Source organism: Pelophylax lessonae, assembly GCF_965119305.1.
Source record: "Pelophylax lessonae genome assembly, chromosome: 3".
NCBI classification, from domain to species: Eukaryota; Metazoa; Chordata; class Amphibia; order Anura; family Ranidae; genus Pelophylax; species Pelophylax lessonae.
In genome coordinates this window covers 605570249-605593047 of record NC_138770.1, presented here as the reverse complement: position 1 = coordinate 605593047, position 22799 = coordinate 605570249, and the positions used below count along the sequence as shown (strand labels likewise).

The following is a 22799-nucleotide window of genomic DNA, read 5'->3' as shown; positions in this document are numbered from 1 at the left end:
GCGGGCACCTCTTCTGGAGATGGAGGACTCCCTGCGGAGAGAACCTCACCTCCCAAAAGTCACCCTCCATAGGCAATACAACTCAGTTAGCCCTGTAAGCACATGGGGGGGGGGGGGGGGGGGACACCTCTTATGGAGCCTGGGGACTCCGTGGGGACAGGGCCTTCCGTGCCCTCCCCCCATGTTGTGCTCCCATAGGCGAGATACAGCTCAGTTCTCCCTGTAAGCACATGGGGGGGGGCACCTCTTATGGAGCCTGGGGACTCCGGGGGGACAGGGCCTTCCGTGCCCCCCCCCCCATGTTGCGCTCCCATAGGCGAGATACAACTCAGTTCTCCCTGTAAGCACATGGGGGGGGGGCACCTCTTATGGAGCCTGGGGACTCCGTGGGGACAGGACCTTCCGTGCCCCCCCCATGTTGCGCTTCCATAGTCGAGATACAGCTCAGTTCTCCCTGTAAGCACATGGGGGGGGGGGGCACCTCTGCTGGAGACTCCCTGGGGAGAAAACCTCACCCCCCACCTTGAGGTCTGTGCAGAGCAGTGCTAACTATCTCTCTGGCTTAATTGTCATAAATTGGAATCTGACACTGCCAGGTGGAAGGCTTCACAAGCACTCTTCACTCCATCCGCCGGGGCTAAGGACCGCCATTAGCCAAGTCATTATAAATTCTCTGCACAGTAGCATGAAGACCAGCCGGGGGCTGTGATGCCAAATCAGGCTGAGGATTTCTCTGAATACATGTGTCTGGTTTTTATATTGGTTCAGTACTGTGTGTATTATTTTACTAGTGCAAAAGGGTTAGACGCCCTTTTATTGTTTGTTTAGATTCATCCTCTCTATTAATGCTGGTGAATCTAAAATGTTACTGTTGCCTCCAGAACAGGAGGTAAGGGGAAATCTCCTATTGGGGACACCTGTTCTGGTACCCTGTCTGGCTGGGCTTTGCAGTGTGTTTTCAGATTGGCAAAATCGCACTACAGTCGGTTCTAACACGATTTCCTATGGGTCACATCTGTGCTTTTTTGAAAGGGTTGGGAACTTTTTTTGCCCTGCAGCAGCAGGTTGTGTTTTTGTTTCCATAGACTTCAATGTAAACGCACCAAAAATGCCGCCTGTACATTTTCCTGCATGACAAGACGCCTCCCCCTACCAATATTCACACTAGTGATCGACCGATTATCGGCAAAGCCGATATATCGAGGGCCAATATGCACTTTCCCCGATATATTGGAATCTGCCACCAAGGTGACTGATATTGGCGATATTTCAGGAAAGTGCTGAACCAGAATGATGCCTGCGGCTAGAGGCATCACCCCGGTACCGGCTCCCACTTCCTGAGGAGTTTGCCACAGAAAACTCAGCCAGGAATTAGGCCCTCTTCGCAGCTGGCCCATTGAGAGAAGGCACAGCGCGATTCATGCATGCGCAGTAGGAAACCGGCTTTGAAGCTGCAAGGCTTCACTGCCGGTTCCCTTTACCGAAGATGGCGGCGCCAGCTCCCTAGAGTGGATTCAAGAATCGGCCTGGGTGAGGACACTGTGGGATCCCAGGATAAGGAAGTGCCTAATAAGTCAGCAGCTACAGTATTTGTAGCTGCTGACTTTTAATTTTTTGGTGGGGGCTGGAGCTCCAGTTTACCCACTTTACCCCCGCTCACATTGCTGCTACTGTGGCAAAGTGGCTCATTATCATCCAGCGACCTAGACCTACGTCGCTAGACTCCTCCCCCTGTTGGCGGCGCGCACGCGCCGCCGGAGGCTCGCTCCCGCTGTATTCAGTCACAGTGGGAGTCGGGCCAGGGGAGGAGAGGCGGTGATCACCACCGCTCTTCCCCCGATTGTTGGTGATCGAGTGTGGATATCCGCCCGCTTGTGTAAACAAAGCGGCCGTATCTCCTAAGTGACAGGCAGGGTCAGACTGCAGGATTCAGCATAGCTGAACCTGCGATCTGTCCCTGTGTCACACAGTCCCCTCCCCCCACACATGTCAGTAAGCACCAGGCATACATTAACCCCTTGATCACCAATAAAAATTAACCCCTTCCCTGCCAGTGTCATTTTTACAGTAACAGTGCATATTTATAGCACTGATTACTGTAGTAATGTCACGGATACCCCCAAAAGTGTCAAAAATGTCAGTCAAGGGTCCGATCTGTCCGCCGCAATGTCGCAGTCCCGCAAAAAAATCGCAGATTGCCGCCATTACTAGTTAAAAAAAAAAAAACTATAAAAATGACACAAATGTACCTTAGTAGCTGCGATAACTTTTGCGCAAACCAATCAAAATATGCTTATTGCGATTTTACTTCTTTTTTGGGGAATTTCATATAAAAAATGTAAAAAATTGTATTTTTTCAAAATTGTCGCTCTTTTTTTTGTATATAGCGCAAAAAGTAAAAATCGCACAGGTGATCAAATACCACCAAAAGAAAGCTCTGTTTGTGGGGAAAAAATGACATAAATTTAATTTGGGTACAGCATCGCACGACCGCGCAATTGTCCGTTAAAATAACGCAGTGCCGAATCGCAAAAAGTGGCCTGGACGTAAGACCGCAAAATCCTCCGGTGGTAAAGTGGTTAAAGTTTGTAGGAGGCATTTACATTCTCCTCTGACTGTCCTATGAGACTGCATGACTCTCTCTCTGGACAGTGCTGATTGGCCCAGTGCCAATCACATGCACAACCCCCCCCCCCCCCCCCCCAAAAAAAAACCCTTAGCAATACACACCAAACTGAGCATGTGCAGAGTGACTCAGAATGCTCTGTCTTATCAGGAGATGGCTTGGGGACTATGAAAGAAAGGGAGGATCAGAGAAGACAGGATCAAACAGCCTTTTTACATAATGCAGAGGATTAACACCTTAGGTTCCACATTGTGTATAAGAAGCATGCTTTACTGCATATAAAGACTGATTTTATTGTGGGTTTTGTAACCCTTTAAAGCAATTTGTAAACTGCTGCATTTTTTTTTCTTACCTGCGAGGCAAAGGCATAATGTACTAGTATGCATGGCATACTAGCACATTATTAAGACTTACCTGAAAACGAAGCGTTCAGCGATGTGATGCCATCGCTGGATGCAGCATCTATCTCTACCCAGTCTTCCTTCCGGGTTCGCGACTCCAGCTCTGTGATTGGCCGGAGCCGCGGTTATGTCACTCCCGAGCATGCACGCAGGGACCACCAATCACGGCGCATTGGTGGCCGTTCTTCAGAGCGCAGGCGCCAGTGACGTAACTGGCTGCTAGCTCAGTAAATATCACCTAAGGAGATATTTGCACTACCTATAGGTAAGCCTTAAAGATGGAAATTGACTTCCTCTTTAAGGTCTGTGATGACTATGGCTGCTTTAGTAAATAGACGGCAGACTTTGGCCGCCGCAAGTTTAGAGAGCTGGGATTGGATCAGCGGCGTCACCGTCCTCCCAGCCCTGGGAGAATTATGAACTGCTCTCACATAAAAGGCAGAAAAGAACACAAAGCAGCTCTATGGAAGCAGGAAGAGTCAGGCAATGGCTTGTCACCTCTCTATCCTGACTTGGTGACCTTGTGCTCCAGTCCTGCCACTCCAGCTGTTACCACTAAACACATGGCCCCTGGGGGAGACAAGAAAGGAGGCGTCTCTCCGCTCTGTGATTGGCTGGCTCAGATCAGAGGACCCCCCTCCCTCCCTCCTTCCATGCCCAGTCCTGGGATCCAGTGTGTTCTTGTCATTCAGTGCACAGAGTGCAGCCTTGGAGGGACTCATCCATGTGCAGCTGTGACCATGCCAGGGAAATGCCCCATAGGATAACACTGTGCTGGGCAGGCTGATGAGCCCTTCCTGACTCTGAAGGTACAGCTGCTTTATGTATTTATTTGTTTCTTCAATCTTTGCATTGAGAGATGCAGGTCAGGTCTCTGAATCCATGCAGACTGAGCGATCGTTCCACCAGTATACTCAGATTTGTCATTATGATGTCTCAGAAATCATATATGGAGGCTGATTATGTACTCGTCTTATAGGTAGTGTGTAGTGGTTTGTTTTATTTATTTTTTATTTATTTGTTTTTTATTGTGCAACTGCTATATTGATGTTAGTTACATGGGTTGAGAAAAGATGGAGTTCAACCTAAGGAAAAAAAATGTATTAAGCTTTTTATGCGTCCTTTGCTGGACCGTTGATGTTCTTTTGCTATAGTTAACCATTGATGTAACTTGATTCTCATTTGTGAAATGTAATCTCGGTCTATTTAGATGAGAGGTGGATGAGAACAGGAAAGATCGGTAGTCAGCTGGTTTGCAGTGTATGTAGGGGTGTGTGAGATATTGGGGTTCATTTACTAAAACTGGAGAGTGCAAAATCTAGTGCAGCTTTGTATAGAAACCAATCAGTTTTCATTATTGAAGTTAGAAGCTGATTAGCTATCATGCAAAAGCTGTGCCAGATTTTGCGCACTCCGGTTCTAATAAACCAACCCCATAGATTGCATAGATTTTTGGATTGATACCATAGACTGGGAGATAAGAGATGCAGAAATGGATGGAATGATGGATATAAGACGTAGAGCAGTTGGAACAATGAGTTACAGTTGTTGGTTAGTGCGGTTTGCTTTGGACATGGTAGATTAAAGCTGGCTGTACACGTGTAGATTTCTCCTTTAGCCCCCCTGGGATGAATGAAAGAAATTGATTGACTCCTTCATCCATGCTAAACGCCGAGAATAGAGGAATCCCCACTGACAGCTATTGTGTGCTGCAAAATTTTCCAATCAACTCCCTATATTTATTTAAAGCGGATCTATTGATCAAGTAGAGGTTTGCCCACAGCTCATCCAGCAGGAATCGGCCAAATTCTGAACAGGCTATGGCCACCTTTTTAAGGCTCTATTCGCACCTGAGCGTATCGAATTACTTGCGTTTTTTTGTTTTTGTGTTTTTTTTTTTTTTTTTTTGTTTTTGTTTTGTAAGCTTTTTGTAGCTTTTTACAAGCTTTTTCAAAGTGTTTTTTAGAAGTGTATTACAAGCGTTTTACAGCTTCGGGCGTTTTTGTTTAGCCTATAGAAAGCACTAGGGGGAGGAGAGGGAGAGTCAATTAGGGATGGAGAGCTGTGTTTCGAGTGTTTTACAAGCGTTTTTCTGGTCAAGTCTGGCATTTACTAAGTCTATGGGGCCAAAAACGCTTCTAATCTGCCAAAAAAGCCCTTGTACTAATTTAAGCTTCAGGCGTTTTGCTTAAGGGCCGGTTCACACTCTTGCGAGTGCGGCGATCGCATGTAATATCGGAGCGCACTGCTCCTTCAGTCCCGGTTCACACTTGTGCGATGCGGGAAGGCTGCGAATTCGCAGCCTATTCCCGCATCGCAAACGCACATCTGGCAGTTCACACTGCCATATGCGATACGCAGGGGGTGTCAATTAAATGTTAACGACACCCCCAGTTTGATCGCATATCGCAGTGCGATCTGACAGTTTGCACAGAATCGGATCGCACAAGTGTGAACCACTGTGCAATCCGATCCTGATGCGGCTGGAAAAAAGGGTCCTGTGCGTCTTTTGTGTGGGTGCAGTGCGAATTTCAGCCATACAAAGTGCATGGCTGAATTCGCACTGCACATCCGATCGCATGTAATGAAGGAGCAGTGCGCTCCGATATTACATGCGATCGCCGCACTCGCAAGAGTGTGAACTGGCCCTTATTACATGCAATCGGATGTGCGGTGCGAATTCAGCCGTACACTTTGTATGGCTGAAATTCGCACTGCACCCGCACAAGACGCACAGGGCCCTTTTTTCCAGCCGCATCAGGATCGGATCGCATAGTGGTTCACACTTGTGCGATCCAATCCTGTGCGAACTGTCAGATCGCACTGCGATATGCGATCAAACTGGGGGTGTCATTAACATTTAATTGACACCCCCTGCGTATCTCATATGGCAGTGTGAACTGCCAGATGTGCCATTGCAATGCGGGAACAGGCTGCAAATTTGCATCCTTCCCACATCGCACAAGTGTGAACCAGGACTTAGCCAAAAACACTCAGATTTGAACAGGGACCATAGAAATGAATGGAATTTTGCGTGTTGGGCGTTTTGGTGCCTCAGAGCTGAGCGTTTCCAATCGCTCAGGTGTGAATGGGGCCTTGGATATTAGAATTGTTCTAATGGTGTATAGATGGGATCATTCATTTGATGTTTCTTTGCAACCAAATGGATCAAATTGAATAAAAATACATTGCAAATGTAGATCAATCCATTTGGTGGATCTGGCGAATTCTTGATTAGTTTCAAGCCTAACGGCCATGCTGGGGTTTTATCCATTTCTGAGCAATTGAATGTGTGTCAGATCTGAATACAATAATGCTTATGATTGTGATCAATATTTTCACTTGATCACAACATGCAGATTAGTACCGTGTGTAATGCTTTGTTCACAATTTAAATTGATGAGCGATCTCTACTGTGATCCTGCTTGGATCAATCAGAAATTGCTGGGTATATGGTCCCAATAACACTCAAAGCTAAAGTCTGAGGTTAAGAAAATAAAAAAATACCCTTGCAGTGCCCCTCCCCCCTCACCACAAGGGTTAAATGCTCTTTTTTGTTTTATTTCTGGTGCCCAGAGTGGGGCATTGAGGATCTTTTCTGTACCTTCTTTGTTGTAATGTTTGCAGACCTGTTTGAGGAGTCCGGCTCGGGCAAATTGAAGAGATAAATGTCGCTGACGTAGGTCCTGTTCATACTTTTTCAGTCTCCAGCAGTAAATTAAACCTCTTGCTACATGCAAAACGCAGCACGTGGGGAAAACTCGCTCTTTTCATAATGCAATGACTTTCCAACTCTGTAGAAGCAAATGGTAACACAGAAATTCATGCATTGTACTTTCATGGATGTTCTTGATGTTTCCAGACATAAGATACATCAATGTGCATAAAAATCTGCATTACTGTGAAGAAATACTGGAATATTGGCGCTTGCATAGATGAAAATGCGCATACAATGTTCTAATGGAAAGCCATTAATGGGCCGTTGCCAGTGCAGTAGTAAATGAATAAAATGCATAAAATAAACTTTTGATTCCACCACCAGAACTCAACCATTTGAGTTATCGCTGTCTGCTCTGCAGCTGCCAATTTTTTTTTTTTTTTTTTATTGCGTTAATCCACACCCCCCATGACATTTTCCCCCCAGTCCCAGGAAAACTTGTAGCAGGGTTGCCAGCTTACTTGACTAGTCATTTGTAAAGCCTAGACAGGGTGGTGGGGCCGTATTCTGGGACCCCAAATGTCTTATTTTATAAACCAGTTCAAACTGCAGTAGCCAAAAGCAACCGCTCTCTTCCAGTTTAGGCCACAAAAATCCAATGGTCTTCTATAGGGTAATATTAAATGCATCCAATAAATATTCTTGTTGCATTTACTTACTGTCATCACAGCTAAGACGGGGCACTATGTTAATTTTAGTGCCTATTGAAGAGTTTAGGGTTTCGGACTCCAGGCTGCACCGACGTTTTACACTACATATCAATGTGTATTTTGTTATCTTTTCGAAACCTTGCTACATTTACTATTGCCTAAATGATCCATTTTATTGGTTTTTGTAACTTTAACTCGCTTTTCTTCTCCTTTCCTTTACGTGGCTTATAAATAGTGCCCTGCTGAGGTCGCAGAAGGGTGTCCAAAGCCATCAGTGATTATCCGCAATGTGTGAAGTGGGATCCTGTTGTGTAGCAGTCCATCAGATGCAATGCTCTTCCTTTTTTTTATTATTATTATTATACAGGATTTATATAGCGCCAACAGTTTGCGCAGCGCTTTACAATGCGAGGGAAGAAAATAGTTACAATACAATTCATAACAGGAGGAACTAGAGGGCCCTGCTCATTAGAGCTTTATTTATTCATTTTTTTACAAGGTATTCTTTTGATAATATTGTCTTGCAACATTTAACATTACAGCGATCCGACTTGCTGGGGCGACCTCACAAGTTGCGGCGCACTGCTCGCACCGCGACCTCGGAGCGGCCGGCACGGACTTCATAACATTGAAGTCTATGCAGGTCGCTCCGTGTCGCCCCAAAGAAGCTCCGGACCCTTTTTCTAAGTCAGAGCGACTTGTGTCGCTCTTATTAGAACGGGTCCACAGCTTCTCTATGGCAGGCGACCTGTCAGGCGACCAGGTTGCCTGACAGGTCGCCCCAGTGTGAACCTTCAAAATCAAGAAAAAAAAATTCTTTCATAAGTCTTAAGAATAAAAGTTTGTGTGGATAGAGAGTATACATTTTATTTTATAGTGTATCCTGTTTAAAAGGGTACTTCTGGTACAGAGCATTGCAGACGTATTTACAAATTGAATAAAGGCTTTTCATTTTTGCAATTTTTTTTTTCTCTTTGAACTAAAAAATTTAACAAGGGAATTAAAGTAAAAAAAAAAAAAAAAAAAAAAAAATGCAAGTGAATTTAAACAAGAGTTTTAATAAGGGCTGAGTAGGGATATGTGAAGGTTAAATAAGGGCTGAGTAGGGATATGTAAAGGTTAAAAAGGGGTTAAAGGTGAAGTCCACCTTTAAAATAAATATATAGACGCACATACATTAGCAGAAACAAATGTGCATTTTACCTTTTTTATTATTTTAAAGCTGGCCTTTTTAAATAAGAATATATTTTTTTATATAATTTTTTGCTGGTCAGGTTGCTTTAACTGAGGTCCTATGCATGTTTAGAGCCCATCTATTTGATCTGCAGATAATGGAAACGGTGGATATGAATGTAACAATGCTACATTGTCTTTCTATCCTCCATAAACCCTATGTCAGGTGATCCATTTCTTGACAGCTGCTGTATTTACACAGCAATTGCTGGCTGTCATTTTTGCAGCTGGTAATTTTCAGCAAGTATGATGGGGGAGCAGCAGAAGGATGGGGTGTACTTCTGTGCAGTTTTATTGGGTGTTTGTGGCGTGTTTAATGTCCACAGCTGGTTTTAACCAATCTTTATTCAGTTTTGGGTAAAACCCCTGTCAGTTTATTATCTTGCCATTTTTTCCCTGTTGGGGACTCAACAGGAAGTGAGATTAAGGGGCAATTCACAACTCAGGCATTATGGTATCTGTACTGGGAGGTGTTAAAGTTCATTCCTTTTAATGCATTAATGCACGTCTCCGATGCATTTTCAATGCATTTACTTGCAGTTTGCACTTTTGTTGGGCTGCATTATCTTCTGGTGTGTTGTAATCTTATTTCCTGTGACATCCCTTCCTTAACGGTGATTGAGTGTAGTGTAGAAAAAACAAGATGGCAGCAGGAAGGGGAAGTGTGTGTGTGTTTGTTTTAATTTATTTTTATTAAACTTTTTTGCGTTGCGGTGTGATGCGCTGTATAGTGTTGCTACAGCAATGTTATGTGTTGCATAAAGTGAGAAAAATTTATAAAAAACAATAGAATATCGTCAAAAATGAACATGCATATACATAAATAATGCTAGAACACCCATGTATAATACATCGCTAAATGTGCATAATGAATGAAGTGCAATCAGTGTGAATCAAAAGTATCCTATAACATGTATCCAACAGTTCTGTGTCCTCATTTCATCTACAGTGCAATCTTCACACAACTGCATGTGCACCAACCAGTAAAACCCTTCCACCAATCGTGGCCTTTTGGATGTGCTCTTACCTGGAATATTGGACCTCTTAAATTGCAGGTAGTCGCATAAGCCATATACCCCACAGTAGTTAATCCTTCACTCCATTCTCCTTAAGGCTTTCTCCAGGCACGGCTCCTAGTAGTCACAACAGCCTCTCAAGGGTTACTCGTTCCCCTCGAGTTTAGCAACTGTTTTAGCACAGCTCTATAAAGCAGACACTTTGTGGGGCTTGCTATACACCGGTTTATTACAGTAAAAGATTTAGAACATTCACATGGACAGCCGATCGGTCGACAGTGGTGCACCCCCCTCGCACCCATCACAAGTATAGCGATCCTGGAGACCTTTGTGTCCCGGGTGGAGGAGGCTTTTGGGCGACAGGTTGGCATAAAGTGCCCCCGCCTTCCACTGCCTCATCTGTCTCCTCAGATCCTGAATCTGATTTGGCCGCCTCAGACGCGGGTCACCCTGCTGGATCTGTGACCACGTTCCCTGAATCCTCCCCTCGGACAAGGCACCTTAAGCAGGAAGGTGCGCCCTTACCTGTATCTGGGTTGGGGGGGGGGGGGACATCTTCGCTGGTTCCCAGACCTGTGGACTTCCCTGGTACAAGACAAGTGGATCCACAAGGTCATACGGTCCGGCTACAAGATTGAGTTTCGTTCTTATCCTCCTGTGAAGTTCTTCCTTTTAAAGTGTGACTGTCCCCAATCTGCTTACAGGCTTTTTTTTGGGGCGGTGCAAGACCTTTTTCTTCAAAGGGTGGTTGACCCGTTTTCGACTTTGAAAAAAAAACGTTCCAAACCTGTTTACAGTCCCCAGGAAGGAAGGCAAGGTGCTTGCAATTCTGGACCTCAAGGCACTGAACTGCTTTGTGCAGGTGCAGAAGTTCAGAATAGAGTCCATTCGCACAGTGGTGGCTTCCCTGCATCTGGGATTTTCTCCCCTCCATCGACATCAAGGGCGCTTGCCTTCACTTTCCAATATGTGTCGGTCACCAGTGCTTCCTCTGCTTTGCCATGGGAGAGGAGCATTTTCCTTATGTGGCGTTAACCTTTGGTCTCTCCTCAGCTCCTCGGGTCTTCACAAAAGTGTTGGCCCCAGTGCTAGCATTGTTGCGCCAATGGGGGATTGCGTACTGGGCTACTTGAACATAATCCTCTTGCGAGCGGAGTCCCCTACTGCTCTGGCGGAAAACCTGGAAATCACTATAAGACCTTTTGAGGGAGTTTGGTGGATTGTCAATTTTCAGAAGTCTGCTCTAGTTCCATCCACAAAACCTGGACTATCTGGGTCTGACTCTGCCTTAGCCAGGGTGCTCGTTCCTCTGGACAAACTCCACAAACTGCAGGCTGCAATTCGTCTTCTGCTGTCCAGCAGATGGTAGTCCCTCCTGACTTGAATGCAGATGCTGGGCCTGATGGTGTCTACCTTCAAGGCGGTTCCGTTTGCACAGTTCCATATAAGGTCCCTGCAAGGGATATTCTAGCCAAACGGGGAAAGAATCGGCGGTCTCTGGACAATCCGATCCGGCTGAGCTAGGGAACAAAAGAGCCCTTGATATGGTGGCTTCGTTCTCCAGCGCTTTGGCTGGGCAAAATCCTCCCCTTGTATTGGACAGTGGTCACCACGGATGCCAACCTGTCTGGCTGGGGAGGCATCCTCTGCTAAAATTCTGCTCAGGGGATCTGAAAACTAAGAGTCCAGACTACCGATCAATTTCTTGGAACTCTGAGCAATCAAACTGGGCCTGGAACATTGGACGGATCGTCCTTCAGGGATTTCCAGTGCGCATTCAATCGGACCGTGGCTTATGTCATTCACCAGGGAGGCACAAGGTGTCCTGGTGGCTTTGGAGGTAGCTGGCATTCTAAGATGGGCAGAACTGTTCTTTCTAGCCCTCTCCATCGTTCACATTCCAGGGGTGGAAAACTGGCAGGCAGATTTCCTCATTTGGCAGGTGTTGGACAAGGGGAGTGGGGTCAGTATCGTCTGATTTACTCCTTCCCTCCTTTCAAACTCCTGCCAAGACTTCTACGCAGGATCGAGGCAGAAGGGATTCCAGTCATATTGGTGGCCCCGGACTGGCCTCACCAGGCTTGGTACGCCGATCTGGTGCGGCTGGTCGCTAACGTTCCTTGGAAGCGTCTTCTCACGGAGGATCTGCTGTCCCAAGGGCCAATCTTCCATCCTGCTTTACAATTGCTGGCTTTGACGGCTTGGCTGTTGAATGGCAGGTGCTGAGGGATAGAGGTTTTGTCTGAGTTGGTGATTCCAATGCTTTTAAAAGCTAGGAAATCTACTTCTAGGAAGATCCACTATCGTACGTGTGATTTCTGTGTGTGATTTCTTTAAGACCTCGACCTTTGTTGCAGAAAGGTGCAGGGAGTATGACGTTTTTGGAAACTGTGTTGTGATCGAATGTAGCAATCAGAGCAGAGAACTACAGTAGTGGAAAAGTAAGTGGCCACTTGTAAAGAAGGAAAGACCCCCAAAAAGGGTGGGACTTTAAGGGTAACTAGTAAGAATCTCTCTTGAGAGGGATAGAATTAAGTAAAATATGCAGTTTATTGAAACAAGTGTGATTGTAAAAAGATCAAACAGATTAATTGTGATACATCCTGAATATTGGTACAATACAGTTACATATACAGAGCAGAATCCAACGCGTTTCGAAATTGTGTAGTACAAGGATCTTCCTCAGGGAATCTGCATGTCTTCCTGGAAAGCACAATCATATGCCACAAATAAATCCAAGAAAACAAAACAAAATATAATAACATACATTTTGTATATCAAATCATCCATATCAGAATTTCTTGCAATTGCGACAACATATTATTTCACCTTATAAGAATATGCCACTTAATTGGTTGGATGTAAATATACCAAAAATAACATTTTCCACCCCATGGAAAGTGCTGAAATCAGGAAAAAAAAAAAGGGGAAAAGAAAAAGAAAAAGGCAAAAGAAAAATAAAAATAAATTAAAATAAAATAAATTAAACAGATAAATGCAGGTAAAGAAGATACGTAACTAATAAAAATACCTGACTCTAGCTCCTACCGTGCGGGATTTCAATATATCCCCCTTTGGACAATATGAGTGGCTCCGAATATCTGCGGGTATGTGAACCCTTACCGAGTGGTATCCTGTGTTCTCTCTCTTTTATTCACTTCTAATTATTTATTTATCTGTTTCATTTATTTTATTTTAATTTCTTTTTCTTTTTCTTTTGCCTTTTTCTTTTTCTTTTCTTCTCCCTTTTTTTTTTTTTTTTTTTTTTTTTTCCTGATTTCAGCACTTTCCATGGGGTGGAAAATGTTATTTTTGGTATATTTACATCCAACCAATTAAGTGGCATATTCTTATAAGGTGAAATAATATGTTGTCGCAATTGCAAGAAATTCTGATATGGATGATTTGATATAAAAAATGTATGTTATTATATTTTGTTTTGTTTTCTTGGAATTATTTGTGGCATATGATTGTGCATTCCAGGAAGACATGCAGATTCCCTGAGGAAGATCCTTGTACTACACAATTTCGAAACGCGTTGGATTCTGCTCTGTATATGTAACTGTATTGTACCAATATTCAGGATGTATCACAATTAATCTGTTTGATCTTTTTACAATCACACTTGTTTCAATAAACTGCATATTTTACTTAATTCTATCCCTCTCAAGAGAGATTCTTACTAGTTACCCTTAAAGTCCCACCCTTTTTGGGGGTCTTTGCTTCTTTACAATTTATCAAGGGATTATGGTAACACTCTATCTGGGAATTACCTACATACTTGCTAAGTGGCCACTGACCTCTCCCTCAGAGTATAATAGTGTAGCACTGCCCCCTAGGGGACTGCTGTATATGACACTTTCTGGATTCCTCTTGGTTACCCTTAGCAACTGATAGCAGAAAATTAGTACTTAAGTCCCTGGCTCAGTCAATGATCAGTCCAGGGGATGTTGTTTTGTGTTTTTATTGAGAACTTGGATAGGAGAAGGGATGAGTGGGATACTCCAACTGACAGCTATTTACAATATTGAGGACAACTGACTTTTAGAGTGCGGCAAAGCCACTGCTTCACCCTGCCCTAAGGTGAAGGTATTTTAAGTGTTCCTGCTTGAATTTCTCTTCATGGCTTTAAATTTGGCACCTCCTTTCACTCTCTCTCTCTCTCTCTCTCTCTCTCTCTCTCTCTCTCTCTCTCTGTGTGCTGACACCCGTCCACTGACTCTACTCTCCAGAGTGTTCCCCTTCCCAGGCAGATCCCTCGTCAAGTTCCTCTGTATTCACGGGCACTGTTTTTCCAGATTTACTTCAGCCCCAACTCCTACAGTCAGCAACTCCAGGTTCAGCCCCACTGTCTGGTTCACCAGGCCGACTGCCTGTGACCACCATTAATAACTACAGGAGGAGAGACAGCCGTCACCCTCCTTCCAGGACCTGGCTTCTTAACCCGAAGACCTCTTGCCTCATGTGCTCCTGGCTTTTATACCCTATCCCATGATGCATCCCTTCCTGTGCCAAACCCATGGGACAGTATCTAAGCCTGTGTGTCATTGGCTGGGTTTCCTCCACTGTCCAACATACCTCTCCATTGGATACAGTGGGGACACTCCCTCAGCCCACATGAATCACACATGGAACACATGAGCAGGCCTAACTAACTATCAGGCTCCCCTAATAAGCAAAAGGAGCAACTAGGCTTTACCTACCTAGCACCTATCTAGGAGGGTGCTATATCAGTTTCCTGGCTGTCATGCTTATTCAGTGGCTTTGGCACTTTGAAGGCACTGACCTAAAAAAAATTCATATAAAGAGCTCAGACTTTTTGGTCTGCATGCTTGTTTCGGGGCAGCATCTTAAACAATTGAAGTTGGCGTTAGGCAGGCAACTGGCATTTTCAGAAGGTGGTCATCAATGAGTGGGGGCTACATACTTCTCTCAGCACACGTTCCTCTTGACAATCAAAGGCTGAAATTTAGGTGGTCAATTTTTTTTTGTAAGCCTTTTGCCAGTTTCCTGGAAATTGTATGACTGACCGCAATAAAAGGAATATTTTATATAAAAGGGCATGAAACGGTTAATTTGTACAGTTTTTTTTTTTTTTTTTTTTTTTCTTAAACCCCCCCCCCCCCCCCATCCAAGGTGCGGAAACCTCCCGTCAGAATTTGGCTCTCCTTCTCTGGCTGCTCGCGAAGGAAATTAAATCATTTTAAAGTGTGAGAGCTGCTGGCGGGTTGCCGCCTGGAGATGTGAGCTCTGAGGTAACTTTTCTATACGTCTGTCCGGGCCGTGTTCTGCGCGCGGATTCTGCGGGATGAAAGAGCCCTGACTCTCGGCTAGAGTTCACTCATACATTTCCTGACAGAAAGGCCCATTCATGGCCGGGCCTGGTATTCAGGCCTCTCTGTGCACAGAACAAACACACGCTCCTCAGACAAACACACAGCGCGCAGTGAAACAACTTCACACTTCCTCGCATTCATCGTTGCCGTGTTCGCAGGGCACGACTTATAATATCGCCACTTGTGGGCTCATTCAAAAAGCAGAGACTTCAAATTCTCCTAACCCCCCCCCCTGATTCCCCTCATTTGACTTAAGTGGACACAAACTACCTTGCTGTTTTTAAATGCATTTCAGTCTTTGGGCCTATTCACCCATAACATTATTGCAGTGTAAACTGCGCATGTTTACCACGGTTATATACATTATATTATGAAAAGTATTGGGACGCCTGCCTTTACACACACATGAACTTTAATGGCATCCCAGTCTTAGTCTATAGGGTTCAATATTGGGTTGGCCCACCCCTTGCAGCGATAATGGCTTCAACTCTTTTGGGAAGGCTGTCCACAAGGTTTAGGAGTGTTGTTGGACAAGAAGGCCTGGCTCGCAGTGTCCACTCAAATTCACCCCAAAGGTGTTTGTCAGGTTTAGGTCAGGACTCTGCGCAGACCAGTCAAGTTTTTCCACCCCCAACTCACTCATCCATGTCTTTATGGACCTTGCTTGGGGCACTGGTCCAAATCATTTGGAGTGGGGGGGGGGGGGTGTGGTATGGTATCAAGTTGTATTTTTAGGGGTTGGGCTTGGCCCCTTAGTTCCAGTGAAGGGAAAACTTATGTCCTAAGACATTTAGGAAAATTTAAAGCTCCCAAGTTTGTGGGAACAGTTTTGGGATGGCCCCTTCCTGTTCCAACATGACTGCGCACCAGTGCACAAATCAAGGTCCATAAAGACATAGATAAGAGAGTTTGGGGTGGAGGAACTTGACTGATCTGCACGGAGTCCTGACTTCACCCCCATAGAACACCTCTGGGTTGAATTTGGGCGGAGACTGCAAGCCAAGACTTTTTGTCCAAAGTCCAGTGCTTTTGGAAGAATGGTCAAACATTCCCATATACACACTCCTAAACCTTGTGGACAGCCTTCCCAGAAGATTTGAAGCTGTTGTAGCTGTAAAGAGTGGGCCAATTCAATATTGAAGTCTGGACTAAGTCTGGGATGGCATTAAAGTTCATTTGCGTGTAAAGGCAGGCGTCCCAATACTTTTGGTAATTTAGGGCTCTTTCACACGGTCCGCCTCCGTAGGTGGATCCGTGCTGCTCAGCGGGGATCAATCCGCCGATCCCCGCTGACCCGGCGGATGACAGCTCCGTCTCCGCTTGCAGTGCGGAGAGGGAGGTGTCACAGCTCCCGCTGTTCTCTATGGGGAATCGGATGAGAGCGGACCGCCTGTCCGCTCTCATCCGATCCCATCCGCTCCGATCCCCTGGACGGATGGAAAATAGGGTTTCCATCCGTCCGGATTTCACGGACAGGATCGTATGCGGATGGCAGCGGGTGTCAGCGGACACGTCACCGCTGACATCCGCTGCTCCATAGGGCTGAATGGGGCATCCGATCAGATCCGCCTAAAAAACTGACAGGCGGATCTGATCGGACCGCCCGTGTGAAAGAGCCCTAAGTTTGTGTGCGTTTGTTGCCCTACGTTTAAAAACTCGTCTAAGCTGCATTTTTTTTTTTTTTTTCTTCAAACCCAGTTTAATTGAGTTTAGCCTCATTTGGTGTTAAGGTGTTGTTTCATTGGTTTAGGCGTCCTTTTAGTGTTTTGATGACCAAAAGCTCCTCTCCTGAACCTGATTCTTCGGTGTTCAGAATGAGCTTTGACTGCCTCTGCTGCTCCTTTATTCCTCTAAAAAAAAAAACCTTTGTATGCATGGACACACAGGCTTTTATTGAGGTGCGTTCAGGGGCCTAGGCAAAACGGCAAAAGCCCCAAAAAGGTCAGTTTAGCAGCAGCGTGCATGCGGCCTTAGTCATAAATCAGAAGTGCACCTTTTTAGAGCAAAAATGTGTTGTATTTTATGTACTTGTAATTTTTTAAACAAGATCGCAGTGTTGTAAAGCAGGTTGAAAATAAATAGTGTTTTTTTTTTTTTTTAATTCTTTCCGCTCTTGGTGAGGTACCAGCCTTGAGAAATCACACAATTTTAATGAACTCTTGGGCTGTTTTTGTAATTGTAGAGTGGTAGAGATTCAGGAGTTATGAGCAATGTAAATGGGTGTCCACAGGGAATTTATGGTTACACTGCAGCATTCTTGTGGACACGAAGAGCTGGTTTACATTTTTGTGATGTGTTAATGAACAATTTGTTGCACTTCAATTTTTTTTTTTTTTTTTTAAATATAAGAAGTTTTCACAAACAATAGAAAACTTAAAAAATAAAACAAACAAACCAGAAAGAGAAATGTGTGCTACCCACGCAGGGGTGCTGGAGCGAAATAAACGTATGAGTAACCATTGCTTGCACGGGTGGCACATGGATTAACAAGGTGTGGTTAAAAGGAATTGCTACAACAAACAGAAATGAATACATCAAAATAACAGCAACCGTTAGCAAGAGCAAGCATTCCAAGGGTGGTCACATTCTAGTTGGAGTATGAGAAACTCAAGGGAAACAAACGCGTTGCGGTTTAATAAGCTATAATGGCATAGCTATGGTAGGGTCGGCTAACCACTTAGACTGTACTTTGTCATATTTTGCAGTGCAATCCCAATTTAAGTAGGTTTCCTTATAGAGCGGAAGACCAAGGTTCTCCAAAAGGAGATGGAGGGGGAGAACCTGCTTCTTCCAGTAGAGTGCGATCGCTTTTCTAGCATAGAAAAGAAGGCGGCCAACAGTAGGAATCAGGTTTTCTATCAAACCCAGGATACAGATTTCAATGGAGGAAGGTATTTTGGTTACTGCCACAGTGTTGAGTACAGCTAACACTCGTGACCAAAATCTGGAGATAACCAGAAAGAACCAAAAAATGTGAGGTGGCTGCATTTCCAACACTCTGGTGGATGAGAGGGTCGTGGTTTCTCTTGTTCATTGCAGTTATCAGAACGTTCAATGGGCATCAAAACTTCCTGACGTGAAAATGTTACGACAACGTAAATTGGGGTACATTGCCTAAGCAATGCTTCAGATCTAATTCACACTTGTGTGTCGTAGCAGTGTGTGCTAATATTCATACACTACTGCAAGTTACTATAAGCAGCGCTCCTGCTGTACCTGTGGTACCATGAATTCCCTTAGGGCTCATTCACACTAGTGGTTTGGGGGCAGTTAAACCCTGTGGTTGAGCCGCGCTTTTAGTTGCAGAGGCAGCGAGTGTACACATCGTGCAGCAGCAATTATTCCCTCTGTCGCAGAACCTGCCAAACGCAAACCAGCAAACGTGGCCGCTCTGCACGCACTCCGCAACTGCAAATATCAAGGGGTTGAAGCAGGTGGTGAGGAGGCGACCCAACACCTCCCCTTTTTTATGTCAAATGCTCCCTGAAGAGAGATTCTAACACATCTCTCTTCAGAGACTAAAGTAAGTGTTACCGAGCCTGTGGCGTGCTATGGTGTCTTTCAAAATTTGTTGATGCATCACATGGATGTAGATGGGCCCCAAGAGCCCCTTTAACATGTTGCTGCAGTAATGCGCGGCAAGGCATGTCCTCAGCATTGGTGCTATGTGGGGCTGTTCATTCTGAATAGCACCCCTTGATGGACATGTATTGCCGCACACTAAAGTGCAGGCACCTTTTTTTGGCAGTGCACTGTAAAACATGTTAGGTTACTCTCTGCATGTCAGTAGGCAGGTATGTTGGAGTGCCCTTCGGGGGCCCCGTTTACATTTTTGCAGTGTTAAGAGTCCTCTGGAAATATATTTTTTGTCTAAGAGCTTGCTTTACTTTCATTGTTACTCCTCCACCCATTAAAGTTCATGGTGCTAACAGGTGGTGCCTGGTCTTGGCTGCTGGCTTAGCCGATAGAAAGTTATAATGCCATTTTTAAGGAATGTTGTGTATATCCAGATTCCCCGAATGTTTCTGTTTTTGCCCTTAATGCAGGCACTGAATTCCCAGAAACTCGTTGTGTTGGGGTTCTATTTAAATTTCTTAACTCTCTCTTTTTTTTTTTTTTTATGGTGTGGTCTCTCTTTTTTGCTTACGATCGCTTGCTAGCTGGCAAAAAAGTAATTTACTGCAAACCTTTACGGATAGGTGCACAGAGAATCTGGTGCAGCTGTGCATAGTAACCAATCAGCTGATTTATTAACCCCCCCCCCCCCCCGTAACCCTTTATTTCCCAGGCAAAGTTAACACCCTGCACCTTACACCCTTTACCAATGTTATCATTTATTTTTTGCTTTAAAAGTATTTAAAGATATTTTAAAAATTGAGATTGTAGAAGCCAATGAGCCTTTACAGTAAATCACTTGCCTACTCTCATAGAATTTGTTTATAAATTCTACCTTTTGTATAAGGGTAGGAGGAAAAAAGGAAAAGGGGGCAGGGGGGGGAGGAGAAGGGAAGGAAAAGGGGGCAGGGGGGGGGAGAAGGAGAAGGGAAGGAAAAGGGGGCAGGGGGGGGGGGAGGAGAAGGGAAGGAAAAGGGGGCAGGGGGAGGAGGAGAAGGGAAAGAAAAGGGGGCAGGGGGAGGAGGAGAAGGGAAAGAAAAGGGGGCAGGCAGGGGGGGAGGAGGAGAAAAAGGGAAGGAAAAGGGGGCATGCGGGGGGAGGAGGAGAAGGAAAGGATAAGGGGGCAGGCGGGGGAGGGGGGGGAGAAGGGAAGGAAAAGGGGGCAGGCAGGGGGGGGAGGAGGAGAAGGGAAGGAAAAGGGGGCAGGCAGGTGGGGGAGGAGGAGAAGGGAAGGAAAAGGGGGCATGCAGGGGGGAGAAGGGAAGGAAAAGGGGGTAGGCAGGGGGGGTGAAGGAGAAGGGAAGGAAAAGGGGGCATGCAGGGGGGGAGAAGGGAAGGAGAAGGTGGCAGGTGGGGGAGGAGGAGAAGGAAAGGAAAAGGGGGCAGGCAGGTGGGGGAGGAGGAGAAGGAAGGAAGAAGGGGGAGAAAGGAAGGAAAAAGGGGCGGGCAGGGGTAGTAGGAGAAGGGAAGGAAAAGGGGGCAGGCAGGGGGAGGAGGAGAAGGGACGGAAAAGGGGGGCAGGAAGATGAAAGACCTTTAGGAAAACATGATTGCCATAGTATAGCTTCCTTGGTCACCTCCATCCCTTTCCCATGTGCTCTTATAATCAAGCTCCCTGTGTTAGGCAGACAGCGCTGCACCATGCAATGGTCTTTCCCAGTTCTGGTGCACAGAAGGTGGTGAAGCTAATATAATGGCAGGTTTTATGTGCTTGCACTAGCAGGATTTAAAATGAATGTATCAATGCTTATGAATATATAGATCAGCTGTGACTTATTTTATATTTTGTGTTGAAGCAGAACTAAACTCTCTCAACATTTTAACTATTTTGAATTATGCTGCTAGATTTAGTAAATTATACTGGAAGGTAAATTTTATATTTTACTTTTTTTTTTTTTTTTTTTACATTCCTTCAGTTGCTTCCTAATTTCTGGCCTAGGCCAAAACCCAAAAGTCTTTATGGGCATCTTTTCTTCCTTTTTCTATGGAGGAGAGACTTTCTCAGCTAAGCACACCCTCCTGTCTGCATACCTGAGCTAAGGGCAGATGGATTCCGGCAGTAGATGCTACATGAATCATCTGCCTTTATTCAAGATGGCCGCAGCTAAAAAATGGGACTTCCCAACAAAATAAAACATGGAGACCTGGATGGAGTTTGTTTTGAATATTAAATAAATTCAATAACATTTTCAGTGGGTGGTGCTCAGATATAGTTTTAGTTCTGCTTTAAGAATGCCTTCTATATTATGACTTTTACCTTCTTTTGTCAATCACTGGTTCCAAGTGCAGTTTCATTTGAAATTAGTTTTTTTTTGTCCGTTAGAGAGACCTACCCTAACCTTCTCTCCCAGAAAAGGGAAGATAGAAAGTGATGAGCTATCCGTTTGATGGGACATCCAGACCCCCCTCATTTCTTGTCCTAGTGTCACTAGGGCAGGAAGTAAAGACAGTCCCCCCAATAGGGACCCAAATACATTTTACCAGACCTTCTGATATTACCCGCCTGAAAAGAAAAAAAAGATTTTGGCTGGAGTAGAGTTTTTTTGTTTTTTTTTTTGCTTTGGTCATTCTAGAATGTACAGTGTTGATTTTCACAGTCTAACATATTCTGTTCCTTTTACAGACCCTTCGATGACTGTAAGGCGCTGGGAAGAGGATGGCTGTGGACAGCAGGAACAGCGACTGTACAGCACACAGTAATGGCAGCCTCCCATCCAAACCTTCCTGCACAGGCCACCCCACAGCCTGCGATGTAGACCAACCGCCCCCAGGCTCCGAGGAGCCCCAAGTTAAAGCCAGTCCTAATGGATGCCTTCCTCAGAATGGTGCCGCCAAACCTTGTTCCATGTATCTGGAGCACCAGAGAACTCCAGTCATCTCCCAGTGCTGCCACCACTGCTGCTATCACCCACCCCCGAGCAACCAGCAGGACCACGTTTCCCACACTGTTGGGACTTCACCTCTGCTGAACACCGAGTGTTCACAGCTTCAACGAGAACTGTCCCCAACCTCGGTGTGTCCCAATCATCCACCTGTTTATCACCCGGTCTGCTGTGTGCAGCCATCACAGTCCTTTTGTATTCACCAATGGAGGGACCACTTCCAGCACCAACAGGTGCCGCCACATCTGGTCAACATGAGGTCAGTGTCGTGTTCTTTTCATTATGGTACTCCTCCGTCTTTAAAGTGGACTTGTCCACAATTGCTAAGTGATGCAACACTTCCAGATATTTATTACCTCTCCTAGAAATCACAGTTCTTCCACTGACCATGCCTTTACCTGCTTTACTCCCCCAGAAATAGGGCCATCTTTGTTTTGACACCCTTTGGGTCAGCATGCCATCTCAGTGATGACACAGTCACATAATACTTCTGCTTGTTCAGTTCTTGGGCTAGGTTTACAAATTGTCTCATAGATCAGTCCCTGCTGCAGCCTAAAACACTGTGACAGAGCCAGCCATGATAGAGCACCTGCCTGTGTGTTATCATAATCCTGATGATTTTATAACGCCTGTGTTGCTGTTATTAAGGCTTCTTAGGGCGGGATCTGTCCACTGATCCCCCTGCTGAGCAGATTGGGCAGATGACTGGTCATCAGCCCAGGACACAGCCCACTCTGCTCGAAGGGCATCTGGTGTAAACCAATTGTCTGTTTACATCTGACTTCCCTCCAGTCGGATCCACTAAACAGAGGGGAACAGATCCCTTTCTGTTTTGCTTAGCAGATCGGATTGGAGGTAGGCGGGTGTAAAAAGTCAGTTTAGATCCATCGCTCTTTTATAGTGAATGCGGGATCAGATCAGGTCCGCCTGGAAAATGGCTGATTGTACTCAAGTGATAGATCGACTCGGGTACAACCAGCCTGTCTGATTTTTACATGCAATTATTGTTTCAGGGCGGGGTCTGGGGAGGGGCCAGGGGCGGGGTTGAGGGTTGGGCTAAAGGGGGCCCCGTCAGGCTGTAGGGGGCCCCGTGATTTCTATCAGCTGCCCTGTTCACACCTGAGACCTTGTAACACTAACGAGTCACATGACACTGGGGAGGGAAAATGGCTAATTGGGCCCAATGTGGACATTTTCACTTAGGGGTGTACTCACTTTTGTTGCCAGCGGTTTAGACATTAATGGCTGTGTGTTGTTATTTTGAGGGGACAGCAAATTTACACTGTTATACAAGCTGTACACTCACTACTTTTACATTGTTG

At 45.3% G+C, this 22799-nt stretch overlaps 1 protein-coding gene across 1 annotated transcript in view; it reads left to right on the top strand.

Moving 5' to 3' along the window:
* Positions 1–22799, top strand: part of DISP1 (dispatched RND transporter family member 1) — a 114411-nt gene that overhangs the window by 34534 nt on the left and 57078 nt on the right. The window contains exon 2 of the mRNA XM_082251466.1: positions 21219–21736. Within this exon, the coding sequence (XP_082107592.1) occupies positions 21252–21736 (485 nt within the window). The 5' untranslated portion in view covers positions 21219–21251. The remainder of the gene's footprint in view (positions 1–21218; positions 21737–22799) is intronic.